This window comes from Octopus sinensis, linkage group LG26 (genome assembly GCF_006345805.1).
Source record: "Octopus sinensis linkage group LG26, ASM634580v1, whole genome shotgun sequence".
NCBI classification, from domain to species: Eukaryota; Metazoa; Mollusca; class Cephalopoda; order Octopoda; family Octopodidae; genus Octopus; species Octopus sinensis.
The window spans coordinates 11,571,176-11,591,625 of record NC_043022.1 but is presented as its reverse complement, the minus strand read 5'-3'; the positions used below and the strand labels follow the sequence as shown (position 1 = coordinate 11,591,625).

The 20,450-nt window shown below is 37.0% G+C and overlaps 1 protein-coding gene across 3 annotated transcripts in view; it reads right to left on the bottom strand.

The window, feature by feature from the left end:
• Positions 1 to 5,575: 5,575 nt before the first annotated feature.
• Positions 5,576 to 20,450, bottom strand: part of LOC115224757 (basement membrane-specific heparan sulfate proteoglycan core protein) — a 369,665-nt gene continuing 354,790 nt past the window's right edge. For all 3 annotated transcript variants that reach the window (XM_029795652.2, XM_036513837.1, XM_029795655.2), the window contains 4 exons: positions 16,611 to 16,836; positions 13,898 to 13,981; positions 11,294 to 11,394; positions 5,576 to 9,474 (listed from right to left, as the gene is read on the bottom strand). In XM_029795652.2, the coding sequence (XP_029651512.1) occupies positions 9,299 to 9,474; positions 11,294 to 11,394; positions 13,898 to 13,981; positions 16,611 to 16,836 (587 nt within the window). In that variant the 3' untranslated portion in view covers positions 5,576 to 9,298. The remainder of the gene's footprint in view (positions 9,475 to 11,293; positions 11,395 to 13,897; positions 13,982 to 16,610; positions 16,837 to 20,450) is intronic.

The following is a 20,450-nucleotide window of genomic DNA, read 5'->3' as shown; positions in this document are numbered from 1 at the left end:
GTTTAAATGTGCACAAATGCATAAAAATAATTTTTAATTCCATTAGACATTCTAAAATACTATTAAATTTCATTCAATTTTAAAAAGGTAAATGCGGACAGAACTTATGGGACGACCTGGTATATATAAACATATTTTGAAAATCCAGAGAGGAGTATATTTCATATAGAATTTTTGGTCCTCTAAGGTTACTTTGGTGTCTAAGTCAACTGACCTTTCTTTTGGCTGTAGATTTTGGTCTGAAAATTTTGACTAGTATTCTGGAAAATATGGTGTGTGAGAGTTTGTGAGCTTGTGTATGTTGTGGCAGTTAGTTATCTCATAGATATCACATGATCATGTGAGTGACCAGATTATATCGGATGTTGTTATACATTGCTGGTCACAATGTGCTTCATATTGTTTTAACCTTCAAATAATGCCACTCCATCGGCTAGGTGAGCAGGCCAACATTCCTTCTTGATTAAAAAGGAGGACTGGCGCAATACGAAATGAAGTGTTTTGCTCAAGAACATAATGTGTCATCTGAACTGGGAATTGAGCCCACAATCTAGCAATCGTGAGTACAACAGCCTAACCACTATACCATGCACCTTCACATCTAATCAATATATATTTTATATTATATGCTTAGGTTTAGTTGTGTATATACCATATTTTCCAACATACAAGCCAGCATAATAAACAAAGTAAACATGTAGTGTAACATTCAAACATCATCACTACTTTACCAAATCTTGCTGCATTTCACATAGAATTTTTTTAGTCCTCCAAAGTCTTCTACGTGTATAAATGACCTATCTTTTTTCCTGTCAGTAAATTTTGATCTGGTAAATTTGATTTTTATGCCTGAAGAAATGGTACTAAATTTTCACACATAGGCGTTCACACCATGTTGGTATCATGTAAAAATGAAACCAGCATATTCTGTAAAATGGTTGGCATTTGGAAGGGCATCAAGACGTAGAAACCATGCCAAAACTAGAGCCTAATAGTGCCCTCCAGCTAACCAGCTCCTGCAAAACCATCTAATCCATACGAGTATAGAAAACAGACATAATGATGATGATGAGGTTTTGATTGAATTGAGGCCATAGTAAACAAACAGTCAACCTTCCCCACTACTATATAACTGCAAAATAATCTTCTTGAGTACACCAGTGCAGAGAAGGGTAAGTGAAATACTCACTTTTGATACTCACATGTAATTCTGTTCTGCATTTGTGCTTCCTTTAGCAGTTTAGTAAGTATTTACATAAAATGGAAACGTGTAGTAATGTTTTTACACAGTCTTTCATAAAATTCCTTGTTATACAATGAAATAATAACGGAATGAAATAAAATATGATTCTATGACTGATAAGGATGTCAGTTGTTAAGCCTAGGTGTGCTGGACATCATCATCATTATCAACAGCAGCATTTTACACCCACTTTTTTATGTGGCATAAATTGGATGAATAATCACAGTCTCCAGTTAGTTCTTACTTGAATTTGCTGCTCTCCTAGACAGGTCAGGGACCACATCTTGCTCAAATGTTCTGTTTTAAGCATGGTTCGTACAGATCTGTACTGGGTGCATTGTAATGTGATTCCAGCACTAGATAATTTCCCTTTGTTTCAATCAAGATGAAACAGTTCTCCCCCAAATGTCATCTCTATTCATCTATCAACCATTTGACAAAAAATGTACTTGATACATTTTACTGTGGAACCCGACTAATCTAAAGAATTCTTTCTGCCTTAAATTTTCTATAATCATTCCACAACCAACTTATAGAACATACTGGATACATTATAAATCAGAACTGAAGGTGTAGTTTAAATTATTAGCAGTGCTCCATTGTTACAACAGCTGTTTTAAATGAAGCAAAAACAACCAGATCAAGGAAGAGAGCCAGGACTTCATGCTCAGCTAACTGGCAGCTTAGGTTTTCATCTGTTAGTCTGTTAAATATATAAGCAATTTTAGGTCTTATATAACTGGCACACACACACACACACATATATTCTCTTATTCTTTCACTTGTTTCAGTCATTTGACTGTGGCCATGCTGGAGCACTGCCTTTACTCGAACAAATCGACCCCAGGACTTATTCTTTGTAAGCCTAGTACTTATTCTGTTGGTCTCGTTTGTCAAACTGCTAAGATATGGGGATGTAAACACACCAATATTAGTTGTCAAGCAATGGTGGTGGTGGTGGGGGACAAACACAGACACACAAATACATACATATATATATGTATGTGTGTATATATATATATATATATATATATATATATATATATATGCATGCATGTGTGAATAAATATATTCTTCAGAATAAATCTATTCAGATAAATTATAGTGAAGAATAGAGTAAACTTCTTCTATTAAGATTTTTATGAAGGCATAGGGCCTAATGATTAAGATCATAAGATTGTGGCACTACTTCCAAGGTAGCACACTATCCTTAGCTAAGGTAATTCAAACCTCATTTCTTCAGTCTACTCAGCTTAAAATGGATTGCATCTGCTGTGGGTTGGTGCCTTGCATCTTATTAGGTCCTAATCTTGAAACCACAAGATAACAGTTGTCTTGGCTTCAGTATACTGGATATTGAGGAAGATGATAATGATGGTCTTTTGGTGACAAGTGTGGTCTTTATGTAATCTTAATTACTCTTAGTCTTTTTCAATTCTGTTGTAAAATTCTATTCACATATTATCTTTTAATAAGGACAATGATAATTCACAATTTTAATTCTCTTGTTTTATGGTATGTTTGCTTGATTTCTATTGTAAATTGATTTACAGATAGACACGTTCAAAAATGGCATTCAATAGTCCCCATACATCACTGGCCAACTAGTCACTGTTCTTATAAAATAGCAGTAAATTAATTTCTTAAACTTCCTCTTGAAGCCCCTGATGATGTGATGATGAAGATGTGAAGTGATATATTCCATCATTCATTAGACACAGCCTCTGTTGGATGTTGAACATATTTCTGTGTTAGCAGTTGATATCAGATAAGAAAAACTTGAACAAAGAATCACTGTCAGGGTTATATTAAGTAGAACCTCTATAGACCAATGTTGACCACAAGTCTATGCAAGAGCCCAGACAATAGTCTCTCTCCTTGCTGCAATCCAAAGGAAAGGCCACTGATTTGGGCCAATTCTGCTTTACCCAGTATCATCACAGGTGTTGAGGTCGGAAAGCAATGCACCTTCTGATAAATGTTACCAAAAGAAATCTTTTTCTAATCCCTAAACAGTTCTGTCAAACTACCATTCTGGATTGGGAGGATTTTTTTTATATGAACCATGACAGAGCATAAAAAGTCAGAACAAGTACCAGGAGGCTTTTGATCCAACACTAATGGTCTTGCTAATTCATCACCTTCAGGGATAAAAGTTTATTATTATACTCTACCAAGGCCGACTTAATCTTTCATTCTTATGGAGTTAAAATAAGTACCATTTGAGCACTGGGGTTTTTGTTTAGCCCCACACAGATACTGAACCTGCAGACTTATGATCAAAGGTATTTAAAACAAACCCACCCAGATTCGTTTTAAGACGATTAGGTTCATAATTTGAGAGATTTGGCTGCCATTTCTAGCAGTTTGAAGGAATGTGCAGAAGTTTACTTGTTGGCTCTTTTACTTCTTTTGCTTGTTGTCGTTTAGACCCAGGTCAGTCCTCATCCAGTAGATCTATAGTCAAAAATATTCCAGCCATGACCACCTCATTCTAATTTTCAAACACAGTGTATCTACATCATCCAATGGTTTCTTCCATTTTTAAACCAATAGAGTGATATAAGGCTTGTTGCTATTTCTAGCAGGTCAAAAGACCACTTAGATGCTCCTTTGTTGTATTCCAGTGAATGCTTTGTTGATGCAACCAATGGTGCTTTTGGTGTCAGTGTTTTAAGGCCAAACATAATCATGGGGTTAGGAAGTTCACTTTGCAGCCGTGTGGCTCTGGGTTCAATCTCTCTGCATGGAAGCTGGGTCAAGTGTATTCTATTGTAGCCTTAGCCAGATTAATGCCTTGTGAGTGGAGTTTGGTAAGATGGAAACTGAATATGTTTGTATATATGAATGTGTTTATGTGTCACTGTCATGTAAACAACCCCTGTGCCAGTGGGTGTAAAAAGCACAAGCACCAATGTCAGTGCCACATAGGAAAGCACCTGTGCTGGTGCCATGTAAAAAAAAAAAAAGCACCCAATACACTCTGTAAAGGGCATTATGAAGGGCATCTAGGTGTAGAAAGCATGCCAGAACAAACAACTGGAACCTGTTGCAGTTCCGGCTGGCCAGCGCCAGTCAAAACCGTCTAACCCATGCCAGCATGAAAAATGAATGTTAAATGATCAGTGTGTTTGTGTATACTCTTTTACTTGTTTCAGTCCTTTGACTGCGGCCATGCTGGAGCACCGCCTTTAGTCGAGCTAATCGACCCCGGGACTTATTCTTTGTAAGCCCAGTACTTATTCTATTGGTCTCTTTTGCTGAACCGCTAAGTGACGGGGACATAAACACACCAGCATCGGTTGTCAAGCAATGCTAGGGGGGCAAACACAGACACACAAGTATATATACATATATACGACAGGCTTCTTTCAGTTTCCGTCTACCAAATCCACTCACAAGGCATTGGTCGGCCCGGGGCTATGGCAGAAGACACTTTGCCCAAGATGCCACACAGTGGGACTGAACCCGGAACCATGTGGCTGGTTAGCAAGCTACTTACCACACAGTCATGAGAGTGTGTTTGTGTTTGTTTATGTCAATAGGATCGTGTTTGTGTACACAAACGTGTGTATATATGAATGTTTATGTGTCTCCATATGAATGTATCTGTGGTTGGGTATATGAAATATTCGATCTTTTCCGTTTGAACGGCAGTTTTTTCTAGCGGAGTCATATGAAATTGTCACCCATAATTATGACCCTAGTATCGATCTATTGCATTTCAATCTGTTTTAGGGTATCTTTTTTTCTTCACAAATGTAAATAAACCCAATCTGTTTCTTAAACGAGGGACATATTCATACGGCACAGAATGTATTTTACCTCAATGGACGTCACTGATTGGTTGAAATTGCAGAAATTGAAGAAAAAAAACAACAGCCAAGAGAAAAAGATATTTTATAAACACATTCTACGAGTATACGAAGTTTAAAAATGTTTAGTTACGTGGAAATTATTTTTAAAAACTGCTGGTCAAATCGAAAAGATCCGAAATATTTCTACGTGTATACAAATATGCATGTATTTGTGTATATGAATGACAGTTGCTTCATCAATCTATGTCCCTTTCATTATCAGCATAAAAAAAACAAAAAAAACTTAGCAATTCTGTATCGGAGATTACTAAAATGAATACCAGATAAAAATAAAAACAAGAAGTTGACACGATAGATTATACAAAAAAAAAGAAAAAAAATCTTTGGAGGCGATTCCATAGCATGGCTGTAGTCCAATGACTGATACTAGTAAAATAAATGAATAAATAACAAGAAGACAAACCAAATATTTTTATTTGTTCTTTGTTGTTTTCGTAGGTTAAATATTTATTTCATTGTCCATCATAAAATGTTTACATGGCCTTTTTTCTTTTTCTTTTTGGTAACCATTTTGACATTATGGCTTAAAAAACATCATTATTTAAATTAGAACTCAAAAGTGAACATATTTTGCATTCAAAGAATTATTTACTGAGCTGGGTGTGTCGGTGTGTATTATATCATACTAAAAAATGTTTTAAAAGTTAGTTTTTCACGACTGCTAAATGCATAGTTTGAAAAAAAAATCATAATAGTAATCAAGTTAAAAAATATATAATACACACTAAAATAGCGTGTTTGATGGGTTTGTAAATTTTTGGAAAATTACAAAAAACATGGACTTAACCAAGCAATCAAAATGGTAGCTTGTAAGGTGTTAACTGGTAAAGTACTGGCTGTCACTGCCACTGTATTATTATGTTAGTGTATGTGGGTCCTTGATTAAACCAGACTAGGTGAGGGGGGAAATGGGGTTTAGGGTTAGGGTTACAACAGCTGAATAAATCATCTGATATCGAGACATTTTGGATGAGGTTTCTTTCTGTTTTTCTTTTGATTTTAATTCGTTGTCTTTGTCCTTATCACCCACCCAACCAGGCTCTTTAGACAGAAAAATAGAAACAAATAAATAAAACAAAAATATTTTGTTTTTTCCAGTAGTGTGGGGTCATTTAGCTGCATTCGTAATATTATTTCGTTTTTCCTTGATTTTGTTCATTCTGATCCAGTTGAAAGAAATTATTACAAAGAAAGAAAAAAAAATGAATTAACAATAAAAAAAAAAGTTCATATTCAAATTTGCTTTCCAGGAAGCTGTTATAGGAACGCTTTCCTTTGGCTTGGTTTCTCCCAGTCTTTTTTGTCATCATTCAGAGAACTAATGACAAAATTATATACATATATATATATATGAAAAATATTCTTTTCTTCCTTCTCTAAATTTCAGTCAGTTTAACAAAAGCCGATAGGGAAATTAGTTATTTTTCCTCCAGTTTTTGCATATTTTCTTTCGTTTAGATTCTATTATTAATATTTTTATAAATATATAAAATTTTACAAAATTAAAATGTAAACTTGAAATATACTTAGATAGAAATGTATTTATAGATTCATTTAAAATAGTTTATTTCAGTAGATAGCCTCAAAATTTGTTAATTGACAAAAAAGGTCTCATCTACTTTCAATGTTAATCTTGCAAAGGTGAGGAAAACAGGAGGCAGGGAAAGAAGAATGAACCATTTTAATCAAGGCTTTTAAAGACAGTTATCAAATGGAGTAAAAGATTAAAAAAATTCATATACTGAGTGAATTTTATAAGAGCTTTTACTTCTCTGATGTCCATATTGGCAGTGTTTTTAGCAATGGTGTATGAAAGGAGGAAAAAAGAGAGATTAAAAACAAGGGAGCAAGAAATAAGAAAAAAAAAACAGTATCATTAATTATTATTATTATCATTATTAATCTTGTTATTTTTTTCAAAAGATTTCTTATCTTTGTAATGCTCTCACTGCACAATGGAACAGAAAATCTGTGTCCACAAAATCATTGGGTTTTACCTATATGGCATACAATAGTATTATTGTGTGTATACTGTGGGGCGTGTATGTGCACACACACACACACACACATACATATGTATGACGACATCCTAATTTCATGCTTGTCTATTTTTAAAATCCTTTTTAGTGACTCCATTATATGTCCGTTTGATTATATTTTTTGTTGTCATTATTATTATTATTATTATTATTATTATTAGTATTATTATTATTACTATTATCACCTCTTTCCTCTTTAATGGGATGTTATACAGGAGGTTAGTGGACTTAGAAATAAATTAGTTTCTTAGATAGCAACTTAATTGTCAAGCATGTATATGTGTGTGTGTATATGTATATAAAAATATACACACACATATATATATACATATATATATACATATGTGTGTGTGTGATAGAAAATAATGTGTTGGTTAAGATTAGATCTTCAACACAACTTCTCAATCTACTGCTGCTGTTATTGTTGTTCTTGTTACGATTAATATAGTTAAAAATGTAGTAAACAAGACTCCTACCCTAAGTTGAATAATTTTGTTGAAGACAGAAGAAAAACAACATGGAAACAAAGTTGCCCTCACAATGGAGGGTAGCTTAAAAGATTTGATTTTCAAAAACAAAACCAGAAGACAGCCATGTGATTTGTGATAAATTACAGTATTAAACTCTGTGTGTGTGTGTGTGTGTGTGTTTTAATTAGTGTGTATGAATATATGTGTCTATATTTACTAGATGTTTGAAAACATATATTATAGGATTTCGTACATCCGGTCTTACTATGAAAGTGTTTGTATGAAAGTTTAAGTTTCAGTTGGAGGTTATAAGACACAGCAGATGCACGCACACACATAGACACACACACACACAAATATATACACTGCTACAAGATGCTTGAATGAAGTACATTTATGATTTGAAACAGAGACCAACAGGTTTTGTGTATATGTGATATAGTAAGTACATAATAAATATATATATATATATATATATATATATATATATATGCTCATGTGTTCATGTGCATAGGAGTATGTATATTTTATAAGACAGTGTTAGAATTTTGAACAACAGAAAAGTAACAATAATAATAATAATAATGATAATAATAATTGGAAGGGCAAAAAACACATTTATTAATTTATTATGTTTTACAAGAAATAATTTAGGACAACAACTGAGTATTATGTGTGTTGTTGTTGTTGTTGTTTTTAATTACATACCTAATATAAACAATAAAAATTGAAATCGAATTCTTTCAGTAAATTCCCAAAGGTTTATTTTCTTATTTAGTAAAAGATCATAGCCAAGGTGAAATAACTCACGTCAGAGGTGGGACGGCTGATAACAAAATAGGACAATTGGTAATGATATTAAAATCAAATTGTTGGACAGATTTCATCACAAAGCAGATATGGAGCCTTTATATATAATAGTTTCAATAAGAAAATCTTTCCTAATCAATTTCCAAACTCTTAGTTTTCATTGTAATAATAATAATAATAATAACGATATTAATATGTACTGTGTGGTTTCTGTCACATCTTTAGTTGTCCCATCAGTGTACAGTGTTGTCCTACCCCCATCCACTCCTACCCAAGTCTGGCTTTGTCTTGGTGTTCTAGAATTATCTAGATGACCACAATGAGAGTAGAAAAATGTAAAAATAATTATTAAAAAATTAGCATCTTTGTTCTTACCTGTTTCATTTTATTTTCATTTCAATTTTAATTGTTTTGCTTTACTAAATGTTGTAAAAGTTTTTTTTCTTTTTTTTCAATTAAATATTTCTCTGAAATGCATTATTTTTTTTATTATATATTTTAATTTAGCCTTTTGGGGTTAAATTTTTCTCCTTCCCGCTTTTGTTTTTTTTTTTTTACATTTTCAGTTAAATAACAACCCAAATTGAATTTATTTAGAAAATGAGTTGATTGATGTTTATTTTTTTGGTTTGTTCTTTTGTTAAGTTTTTGATTTTGACTTTATTAATTCACTTTTTTTTTTTGAGCCAGTGAAACAGTGATGACCAGCGTATGGGGGTGAGTGGAGTTAGTGTAACAAATCAACACATCCAAGAACCCCAAATAATTTCGACTAAAACACTACTACGCATTTGATCGACAGTTCAGGTGCAGTTGAAACTAGCAGCAGGAGAGATGAAATGCATTTCTAGTTCTTCATTACTTAGTTGGCCAGTAGCCCCTAGAGTTGGTACAGTGTTTGATATTGAGTCCACCAATGGCTGCCTGTGACAGTTTCAAAGGACCCTGTTTGTTAATATAGATATCATTCATGCAACCAAAGAAATTAGTATCATGTAGTCCACCAGTCATTGCGTCAAGGTCTGGGACACCACCTGGAAAATTAACAAATAGTAAAAAGTAATTAATATATAATTACAGTCTCAAAAATATTATCATTACAATTTTTATTATTATTATTATTACCAGCAGAAGGCAGAAAGCTATCAGAATGTCAGACAAAAGACTTAGTAGTATTTCTTTTGACTCGTTACATTCTAAGTTCAAATTCTGTTGCGGTCAACTTCATTTTTCATTCTTCTGGGATCAAAGAAAGAAATTACTGTCGAGTGCTGGGGTTGATGCAATCAATTTGCTCCCTCTCCTCAAATTTTCTGGCTTGGTGCCAAAATTGGAAAGAATTATTACTAGGAGAAAAATTCCCTCCATATCATAATAAGGATACTCACACACATGGATTTTATGTGACTGAGGGATACACTTTAGAGTAACCTGAGAAGTTGCTTTTCATCCTTTTCTGTGGATACACTGCTTACAAGACTGATGTATATCAGCTACACAAACACACACAATCTTGCCAGTATATATGAGACTACATTTTCCAATATGTTCTTACTTAATTGAAGATGACAAGTTGTATGTGGATCACTTACAGTCAAACAAGATTATGATGAAAAGCATTGTAGATATGACAATTTTGTCATTTACATATCAGGAACCATATAATTCAATATAGCCTTTATTTAAGTATGTGATTTGTGAGAATTTTGACTGCTGTTTTCAGCTGACTGAATGACCCTGTGTCAGCTGCCAGTTCAACAAAATTTTCAGCAAATGAACAATATTTCACTTTTCCTTCTCCTTCAGTCTCATATTTTCAATTTCCTACCGTCTGAGTAGGTGGCTGAACTGACAAGCTAGTTTCATTACTGTAGCATAGTGATCGATTATCTTTAGAATTTTGTTTCACTTATCTTGAGATGGTCTCACATAAACACATAAGCATCATTATAAGTATCTTGTAATTATTATTATTATAGTAAACACTGTATCACACTGGCAAGGTTCTATAGACATTATAAATCAAGGTCAATGAGTGGGCTAGAAGGAATATATTAGTAGTTTAAGATATTCATGCCTTTCTCAAGATTATAAGTTATCTAATCAAAATGCATTTTGATTAGATAACTTATAATCTTGAGAAAGGCATGAATATCTTAAACTACTAATATATTCCTTCTAGCCCACTCATTGACCTTGATTTATAATGTCTATAGAACCTTGCCAGTGTGATATGTGGTTCTTAAGGAAGAAACTATTTAATACACTAATTTGAAAATCATCACTAATGTAATTGGTAAAGTCAATGCTAATATAATGTAGGTTAGCCAAGACATTTTAATAAATTAACATTACACCTGTGACAAAGAGAAATAACCATTAACTTGATCAATTCTAGTGACAAAAAAATAAGATAGGGGAGACAACCATCATGACCATTAAACATCTGTTTTCCCATGCTGATACGGGTTGGACAGTTCAAAAAGAGTTGGTGATCCAAAGGACTGCACCAAATGCCACTGTCTGCTTTGGCATGGTTTCTACGGTTGAACACCCTATATTATATATTGATTAAACTTATGTGTGTTCATTATTATTAATCATCTAATTAAGATTACACCAGTGATAAGAAGAGGAAATAGCTTAATGAACAATTCTGATCTAAAAAAAGTTAAAGAAGAAAATCTTAAAATTTGAATTAACTAAAATTAAAATATGGACAATAAAGTATTAATAATCTAACTGCCGAGTTGTCCATTCACTGAATGTATTTCAAGTGAGAACACCAAACATTATGTATGTTCAGGTGTAAATTATTTTCTTCATTTTTAGACAAAAAGTAGAGAAACTTACCAAAATATATATTTCCATTAACATTCAACATCTGAAGAATTCCTTTTGAACTTCCTCGGAATTGTTGACCATCTACAATCAGGTTACCAAAACGACCAGTTCTGCAAAAGAAATATATATGATGAGGTTATTTTGATAGCAGCTCTTATGAAGGTGTTTTTAATTAGTTATTTCATGAGTGGAGTGAGGAAGCAGATAGCAAGAATTATGACAAGTGAGGCAAAAGTGTCTGGAATTCTGTGAACCTAAGAAAAATCTGACGATTGAGAGACATGTATTTTTCACATGCGACAGATTTAAAGAATAAATCTAGAACTTGTGAGTATGGGACATTGAATGATGGGCTCATTAAAGAGAGAATCGTCTGTAAAATTCTTAGTGATAGCCTCAGAATGCAGTTATTGAGAGAACACGATCCTGATTAGGAAAAAAAACTGTACAGGTGTGTAGAGCTACAGAAATCAGTGCACAACAATTGAAAGTTCTTAATGATGAACAGTCAACTGTATCTAAAGAAATCAATGCCAGTAGAGGTCCAAGAAGAAAGTATAAACCTAATGATACTTTTGTACAGAAAAATAGAAGCTGCAGTACTGTCCAATATATGTGAGCTGTACATCAATATGAGCTTTGCTGGAACTTTATAGATGGTCAAAAACTGTTTTCAGTTTGAAGAATGTTTTGGGGCTATATAGCCCCAGGCCATCCCTCATCATAAAGACATATAATCAAAAGCTTTCTAGCCATGACCATCCCATTATTTTATATCTAGAATGTCATTGTCTAATGAGTCCCTCCCATACCTTTGAAACTGTGAGGAACAGGAAATATCTTACTTTAAAAAAGAGGCAGAGATTAGTATCAGGCTGCAAAACCAAGGGCTGAGTAACATATTCATGAAACTCATGCTAGTACGGGATATAGTGTACTGCTTGCTTGTTAGTAGGATCAGCAAAAATGTACTCAATCCAGAGAGAGAAAAAACTATTTAATAAATGCAGGGATTATACTCGCTGGATAGTGCATGGTACGCTATGATAGTCTGTTCGATTATTGCACTATATGAAAATGAAACTTGAAGTAGTTCAATTATAAATTATGTATAAGTGTATGTGTGTGTATATATATATATATATATATATATATATATATGTATATATATATTGTACTTAGGAATGGTCATGTTGCCAGTTTAGCCAATAAAAGCACACACACTATATATTTGGTGTTAATTTGCTTCAGCTTTATTTATTTTTTACATTAATCTTAATGTTGTATTCCATTTTGTATTCCTATTGTCTTCATTTGCACATGCATATACCCCTATGTGTGTCTATGTTTAGTTTGTGTGTGTGTGTGTGTGGTGGAGTGCCAGTAATATTTGTATCTCCTGTTTATACACGTTCGTGCAATTTGTTTTTGTTTATTTTGTTCATGTGTTTACACCTACTTATTACTATTATTATTTTTTTTTTGTATTTAGTTAATGTATATAGGTATTTACTTCCATTTGTTTATTTATCTGTATTTTATTATGTTTTTAGTTTTGTTTATATTGTTATCAGTTTATGGAGATCTTATTCTGTCATATGTTGTGGTCTTTTGGGTGAGTGTGCTAGTGTTCCATTCCAGTTTCCTGTTCAGGCTAGGTTTATCTTCTATTATGTGTGTAGCTTCTGTAATTTGTCTAATTGTTGCATCTGTTCAATGTGTGGACAAGATTTTAACTTCTATGTTGTTGAGTGAGCCCCCGTGTTCCTGCTCGGCATGCTGGTACAGAACTTTTCTTCCTTAAGTTCTCTCCAATGTTCATTTACCCGCTCTCCTATGCTCTGTGCCGTTTCCCCTACGTACATCATTGTCTTGTTACTGCATTGTCCCTCTGTACATCTTATACTATAGACTACATTTCTGGCTTTACAGTTTGTTTGTGGGCTAAATCTACACACAGTACAGTTCCTATCCATACAAGGGGTTCTACTAAAAGGGTAGGTTCTACCGATTTCAACAACCTTAATCCTTAGCTTAAGTTTGTCTAGGGCCCTCCTAAAGCGGTACGCCAGTTTGCCTCTAGGGGTGGTGTCAACGAACATGACACTCTGGTATTTGTGGCTATCATACCAAGAGTTGGCCTTCCCTATTTTCTTCTTAGTCCTTTCAATAGTGTTCCATGACTTGCTCATATAGAGTGGGCAAATCACATTCCTATCATTACATATGATAGTATCAAATTTCTTCATTGCTCCTTTGTATACTCCGATCCTTTCTTTATGGCTGTAACCTGAGAACTGCATGCGGTGAATGAAATGTTGTATGTGTCTCTTTAACTCTGTCGGTTCGCACATGCAGGACACATTTCGCATTATTCTGACGATGTCTGCCATCAAAATATTGAATTTGGCATCACGGACAATGCCAAATTCAATATTTAAAGACTACATATCTTATATTGAATTAGCAAAACAATTATGGGAACAGAACGAAGGAATAAACCACGCTTTCCTGGGAATTACTGGGTACGTCAGCTAGTATGTACATATATACATTGTGTCCAGATCTCCAACCTGTAACCCTCGACCATCAATGACTGTAGTGAGTTCCTACCTGAGAGCTGTAATGGTATGAGGCACACTATCATTGACTGTAACGTTAGACATGATTTCAGCTGGACCACCGCCTAATTCATAGCTGAAAAGAGAGAAAGTAAGGTATTTTTAAATAACAACAACAACAATAATAATTAGTAATAATAACAAATGCCCTGATGCAGTACCAGGCAGTGGCTCTCATGGCTTCTGATCGTAACTGATTGGAAGTGTTATCATTTACATGTTTTATTTTGGTGTAAAAAGATGGGCTACAGCAAATATTCTGCTCAATACCACAGATTTGCTTGTCAGTTGTTGGACCATGACCAGTTGAGCATGTCCCTTAGTGGCTGACAATATGTGCATCTCTGATCATGAGCAAAAGTAGTGGGGGAGCATCATAGCCATGTGTTGAGAGAGATTCTTTGGGGCTTGAATAATTCACCTCTGGAAACATGGGTGTTTTGTTCATCATCCTTAAACAACCCTTATTCAGGGACCTTTTGAGTGGGATGGGTTACTCGACCAGAAGAAAATTCTAACTGGGCCCCACCTGCAAGGTCATGCACTGTTTATCTTGATATGAGACCACCATATTGTGCACATATGGTTGTGATGCATGTGCCTGGTGTACCCTTATCAGACGGGTAGTCATGATGGGTATACTGGGCTTCGTATATTTTACCCCAGTGTCACTTTGATGGCATCCACCGCTCTCTCACTCAATAATAATAATAGTAATGTGTTTTAAGTGTTTTCTCTGATTAGTTGAATTAAATTTTTTTTTTTCACATAACTTCATTTCATTTTGAAAAACCTAGTGTGTTTAGTATCATACCTATCAATGGTGACAGGGAGTTTCTTTGCCCAAAGAGTTGGGAAGATACTTGGCAAGAAATGGAGACAAAACTGAATGAAGAAAAATGCATAATAATAACAATTGTCCTTTGTACTATAGGCACAAGACCTGAAATTTGTGGGAAGGGGGCTATTTGATTAGATCGTTCCTAGTACAAATTTCTTAATTTATCGACCCTGAAAGGATGAAAGGAAAAGTTGACCTTGGTGGAATTTGAACTCAGAACATAGTGATGAGGGGAAATCCTGATAAGCATTTCATCCAGCATGCTAACGATTCTGCCAGCTCACTGCCTTAATACTACTACTATTACTACTACTAATAATAATAATAACAACAACAACAATAATGCCATGATGCAGTATCAAGCACTGGCTCACATGCCTTCTGATCTTATCTGATTGGAAGTGTTATCATGTACATGTTTTATTTCGGTGTAAAAAGATGGGTTACAGCAAATATTCTGCTCAATACTACAGATTTGCTTGTCAATTGTTTGACCGTAACAAGTTGAGCATGTCCCTTAGTGGCTGACCATATGTGCAGCTCTAATCATGAGCAGTGTGGGGACATCATAGCCATGTGTTGAGAGGGATTCTTTGGGGTTTGAATAATTCACCTCAGGAAAGATGTTTCATTCAACATCCTTAAACAACCATTGTTCAGGGACCTTTTTGAGCATGACGAGCTACTCAAAATTCTAACTGCGGCCCCACCTGCAAGGTCATGTGTTGTTTATCTTGATATGAGATTAAGTCATGCACATATCATTGTGGTTCATGTGTCTGGTGTGCCCTCATCAGATGGGTATATTGGGCTTTGTATATTTGTACCCCAGAAGCACTTTGATGGCATGTATTGCACTTTCACTCAATAATAATAGTAATAATAAAAAAAATAAAATAAATGCACCCTTTTTAAAGCCTAGCCAGGCTCATGCGCCTGGTTTCCTGGTTTATGGTGTATGTGTTCCCCAGCTGGACGGGACACCAGTCCATCACAGCGTTACTCATTTTTGTCAGCTGAGTGGACTGGAGCAATGTGAAATGAAGTGTTTTGCCCAAGAACACAATGCGTTGCCTGGTCCAAGAATAGAAACCACAATCCTATGATCATGGTGCTGACACCCTAACCACTAAGCCATGCGCCTCCACAATAGTAATAATAATGGTTTCAAATTTTGGCACAAGGCCAACAGTTTCAGGGAAGAGGCTAAGTTGATTACATTGACCCTGCTGTTATTTATTTTATCAACCCTGAAAGGATGAAAGGCAAAATTTATGTCAGCAGAATTTAAACTCAAAAGGTGCAGACGGACGAAATGCTGCTAAACATTTTACCCTGCATGCTAACAATATTTTAAACTTAGACCCTAGATAACTTAGAAAGCCATTATTGGCTCAGGCAAGTTAACCAAATTAGCCTCAGTATTTGTCTGGTTTTTATCGTATTAGCCTGTGTCTGTATATTCCTAGGATAAAAACAAACTGCATTACATCTCTGTTGATTCACTTTCTCATCAAATGTGTTATAAATCTCTGTTTAACTTTTACAACCTAAAAAAAATATTTACTATTTCTGTGTTAGAGGATTTCAGTAACTAGAAAGAGGTATTGAAATTCATTCTCTCAATCAAATCCTCATTGCTCTTGTAGCAATTGACAACAATGCTGTTTAGTCAGTCATCAGAAATGACATCCTTCTCTGTTACCTGATCTACTATGCAGGTGATTAGGCCATATCCTACTCTTTGAGATATTTTTAGATATACATACATACAAGTACAGGAGTATATATATATATATATATATATATATATATCCACAATTATTACAAAAATACACATGTACATTGTTACAGCTGTACTGACCTGAAGACAACATAACCATCCTTCAAATAAAGTGAGACATAGTCATTTCTTTGAAGATTTTTACCATGTTCTACTGCCTGCCAGAATAGTAATCCTTTAGATTCTGCCGTGGTAACTGTGAAAGTGATGTTTTCATTCTGTCTGGCGTTCTGATGGGGGAGACTTTTTTGACTGAACATTGCAAAGCCATTACCACTAAGTTCAAACTCAGAACCGATTTGAATTGCTGAAAAGAAACAGAATATGAAATAACAGTGAAGGTAAGCTGAATAGGTTGGAGGTCATTTATGCTTTGTTTGTAACTCTAACCCTAAGTGAGAAGACCAATGACGAAAGTATTCCAGTGATTGGTTGTACAAGCTACATCATTGATATTGAATGGTACTTATTTTATCGATCCCAAATTATGAAAAGCAAAGTTGACCTCAGTGGAATTTGAACTCAGAAAGTGAAGACAGACATGTAAGCATAGAAAGTGGATGTAAGAGGATGATGATGTATGTAGGTATTTATATATGTATATTATTCACACACACTCACACACATATACACACACACACACACACACACACAGACATGTATGTATACACATATACACACACACACACAGACATGTATGTATACACATATACATACACAGACATGTATGTATACACATATATGTACACATGTATATATGTATAGACATATATATATACACACAAATGTGTATATCAGTGCAGACATTATATATATTCATATATATATATATATATACATACATACAATTAGGTTATGGGCATGAAACGTACGTAGTGGTTTTACTTTTTATCTTATATTAACTTTTTAATACTTTTTGATAGTTATATATATATATATTAAATAAATAAATAAAATAAAATAAAAATATATATATATATAAAAAATAAAAAAATTTATAAATGTTTCTTTTCAGATATCATCAGAAAAAGGTAATTAAAATTCATTAAAATGACAGATCTGTTGGACTTTCCAAGAGGTCAAATTTTTGGTGCTTGTATTGTCTCAATGGTCCTGTGGGTAAAGACATACAGACATATCAACACATATACACCTTGGACAAAGGATCAGTAGTGAGTGCGCGATTTGAATATAGAGGCACCTACCTTCTCTTCTTAGTGACGGAGACCCTCCAGTAATGACTAGTCCTTCCTCATAGCCCCGACCCGAACACTAACGATAGCAGCTGCTAGCCCAAACCCATAGCGACGTCCTCACACGTCTTGTCACCTGCACGACCCACATTGGAAAGGGCGCAATTTCCGCTCTCTGCGCATGCCTGACAGCTGACCCCTTTCCCTTGCCCCAGCTTCCGGTCAACGCACCCGGCTGCTGACGTCCAGCTGCTGACATCATCCCACACGCCACCCTGATCTTAAAGATCACAATCTCTCCGCTCCATGTTGTAGTCCACCATCCAACCGGGAGAACGCCTTGCTCGTCGAGATCTTCTCAAGCTGGGCTCCTCGTTCTTCCCCTCTCCAGAATCATCGTCCGTCGAAGCAACAATCCTGCGAAGGTCCAAGATGTGTCGTGGTGTTCCATCTACGGATACGTTGCTTCTGGAATTGATCGCCGTCACCGTTCCTCTGCTCCATTGAGACGTACAGCGCGCCTTTGGTGCCTTGACCCAGACTTCCTCCCCTATTTTCACGCGAACGGGTCCCTTCTCTTCCTCATGACCCTCCGGCGCTTTGCTCGGGTGCCTCCATTCATATTTGAACACAGCTCTCTGCGGCACAGATTCCTCAGTTTGTCCGGATCGGGGAGACAAGTTGTACCAAAATACTGCTTCAAGCGGCGAAATGTGCCCTCTTTCCGCTATGGCCTTGACTGTCCGATGGTGCCTCTCCACGATCCCGTTACCGCTCGGCCTATACGCTGCTTTGAACAAGCGTCGCACATTCCACCGATCAAGCATAACCCTCAATGCTTCCGAACAAAACGCCGCCCCGTTGTCCATCAGTAGTTCTTCCACGGGACCTCTCTCTAAAAATATCCCGTTCAGGATCTGCACGATCTCGTCAGCAATGCCCGATCTCAACTCCCTCCAAATGGCCAGCCGGCCTGGCCCACAGTCGACCATGGAGAGGTACATTCGCTGACGGTAGTGTGTCACATCCACAGCTAGCCTTTTCCAGTTCTGCTCTACGGAAAGGCTTCCCTGTTCATGCCCACACGGAGCAGGGTCGATGGACTGACACCTGTCGCAGCTCCCGACCACCTTCTGGACGCTTCTCCTAGTGACGTCAGCATCAATTTTTTTTGCCAGATACAGGGTCCTGTCCACACCCAGGTGATGCATAGCATGCAGTTTCTTCAGTTCAGAGTCATCCAACCAACACGCCGCAGCTATCCCTTTCCGGGCCTCCTCCGGTTCTTCCAACCACGCTCTTTTCACCCTGGTCAGTACGTCCGCCCTGTTTTTCTCCGAAGGCACGAAAACCACGTTCAGCTTCAGTCCGAATTCGGCAACCAATTCACCTAGAACTCCTAGACGGCGCTTCACTAACATCTCCGCAGCACCTTTCGTCCGCACTCTCCTGTCACCGGTGATCACCGATCCTACCAAGCCCAAGTTCCCCCCTTTCAGCAGCGCGTCTAATTTGGCGACATTGATGTGGTTGAAATCATCTGCTTTCTGAAGCCAGGCCGCGTCCTCCACCGCAGTGCCTTCGATTGCCAACACCACCCCTATCGCTATACTGCTAGCATCACACCAGACGGTCCCGCATTTCATCTTGGGCACGTACCAGTTCCCCCTGACTGGGTCTTCCGCTCTTGTCCTCTCTAGGATCTCCTGCATCATCGCCACCGTCCCTTCTCCCACCTTGTCGCCCCACCTCTCTCCTTCTGCTCGTCTCTTGGTGTAACTACACGCTGTGCGCAGCCATCCAGCGATCGGGTAGTGACCGACCAACTTCCCACACACCGAGAACAGCTATCTCCTGCTGACGCTGGAACTCAGCTCTGGGATTTCATTTCCTCTCCGGAACACCAATTCACCTGATTCATCTCTTCGCAGCTTCAGCCCCAGCGCGGCTCCCCCTTCAATCGACTCCGGTGGCTTAGCAATCAGTCCGAACTTCTCCAGATGTCTAACTACCTCGTCGGCTGGCACTACAGTTTCGTCCACCAAAATGTCGTCAATGTAGGAGCTGGTGGCCTTTCTAATCTTGCCATCTTTCCCTAGGACGGATCTAAGCACTGCTGCCATGATCTTCGGAGCGGAATTCAGCCCGAAACCCAGCCTGGTTAGACAGTACGTCCGGCCCTTGTACCGCACCAGCTGATATCGCCACAGTTTGTCGCTCACATGGAGCTGCAAGTATGCCGATCTCAAGTCGACAATCGTCACTGCCTCAGTCGACTGTCTCCACTTACGTAATGCCTTACCACAAACGTCTGTCGCCTCACCTCCCGTGTGACACGATATGTGCTGGTTTAGCTCCCTGAAGTCCAGCACCGGTCTGACTTTTCCCTTCGTAGGTTGCACCACCGCCATCAGGGGTAGCACTCCGCCCGCTACCTCCTCCTTCCAAGGGACAAGGACCCCTTCCTCGATCCACCTCTCCACCTCGTCTTCAAACTCGACCCTGGCGTGGCCTTTCAGGGTATGCTGGTAACAGCTCACCCTGTTCTCCAGCGTCGGGGGCTTGTCCTTCCATCGCCACTCTATCGTCCACCGCTGACCATCGAACGCCGCCTGAAAGTCTTTGTCCTCGATGGTGTAAGCGGGGCTCTGCTCTCTCTGGCGATCCTGACTCGCAGTGCACGACGCCCCCACGCTTCCGAACGTGACCTCATTTCCCACAACACTGA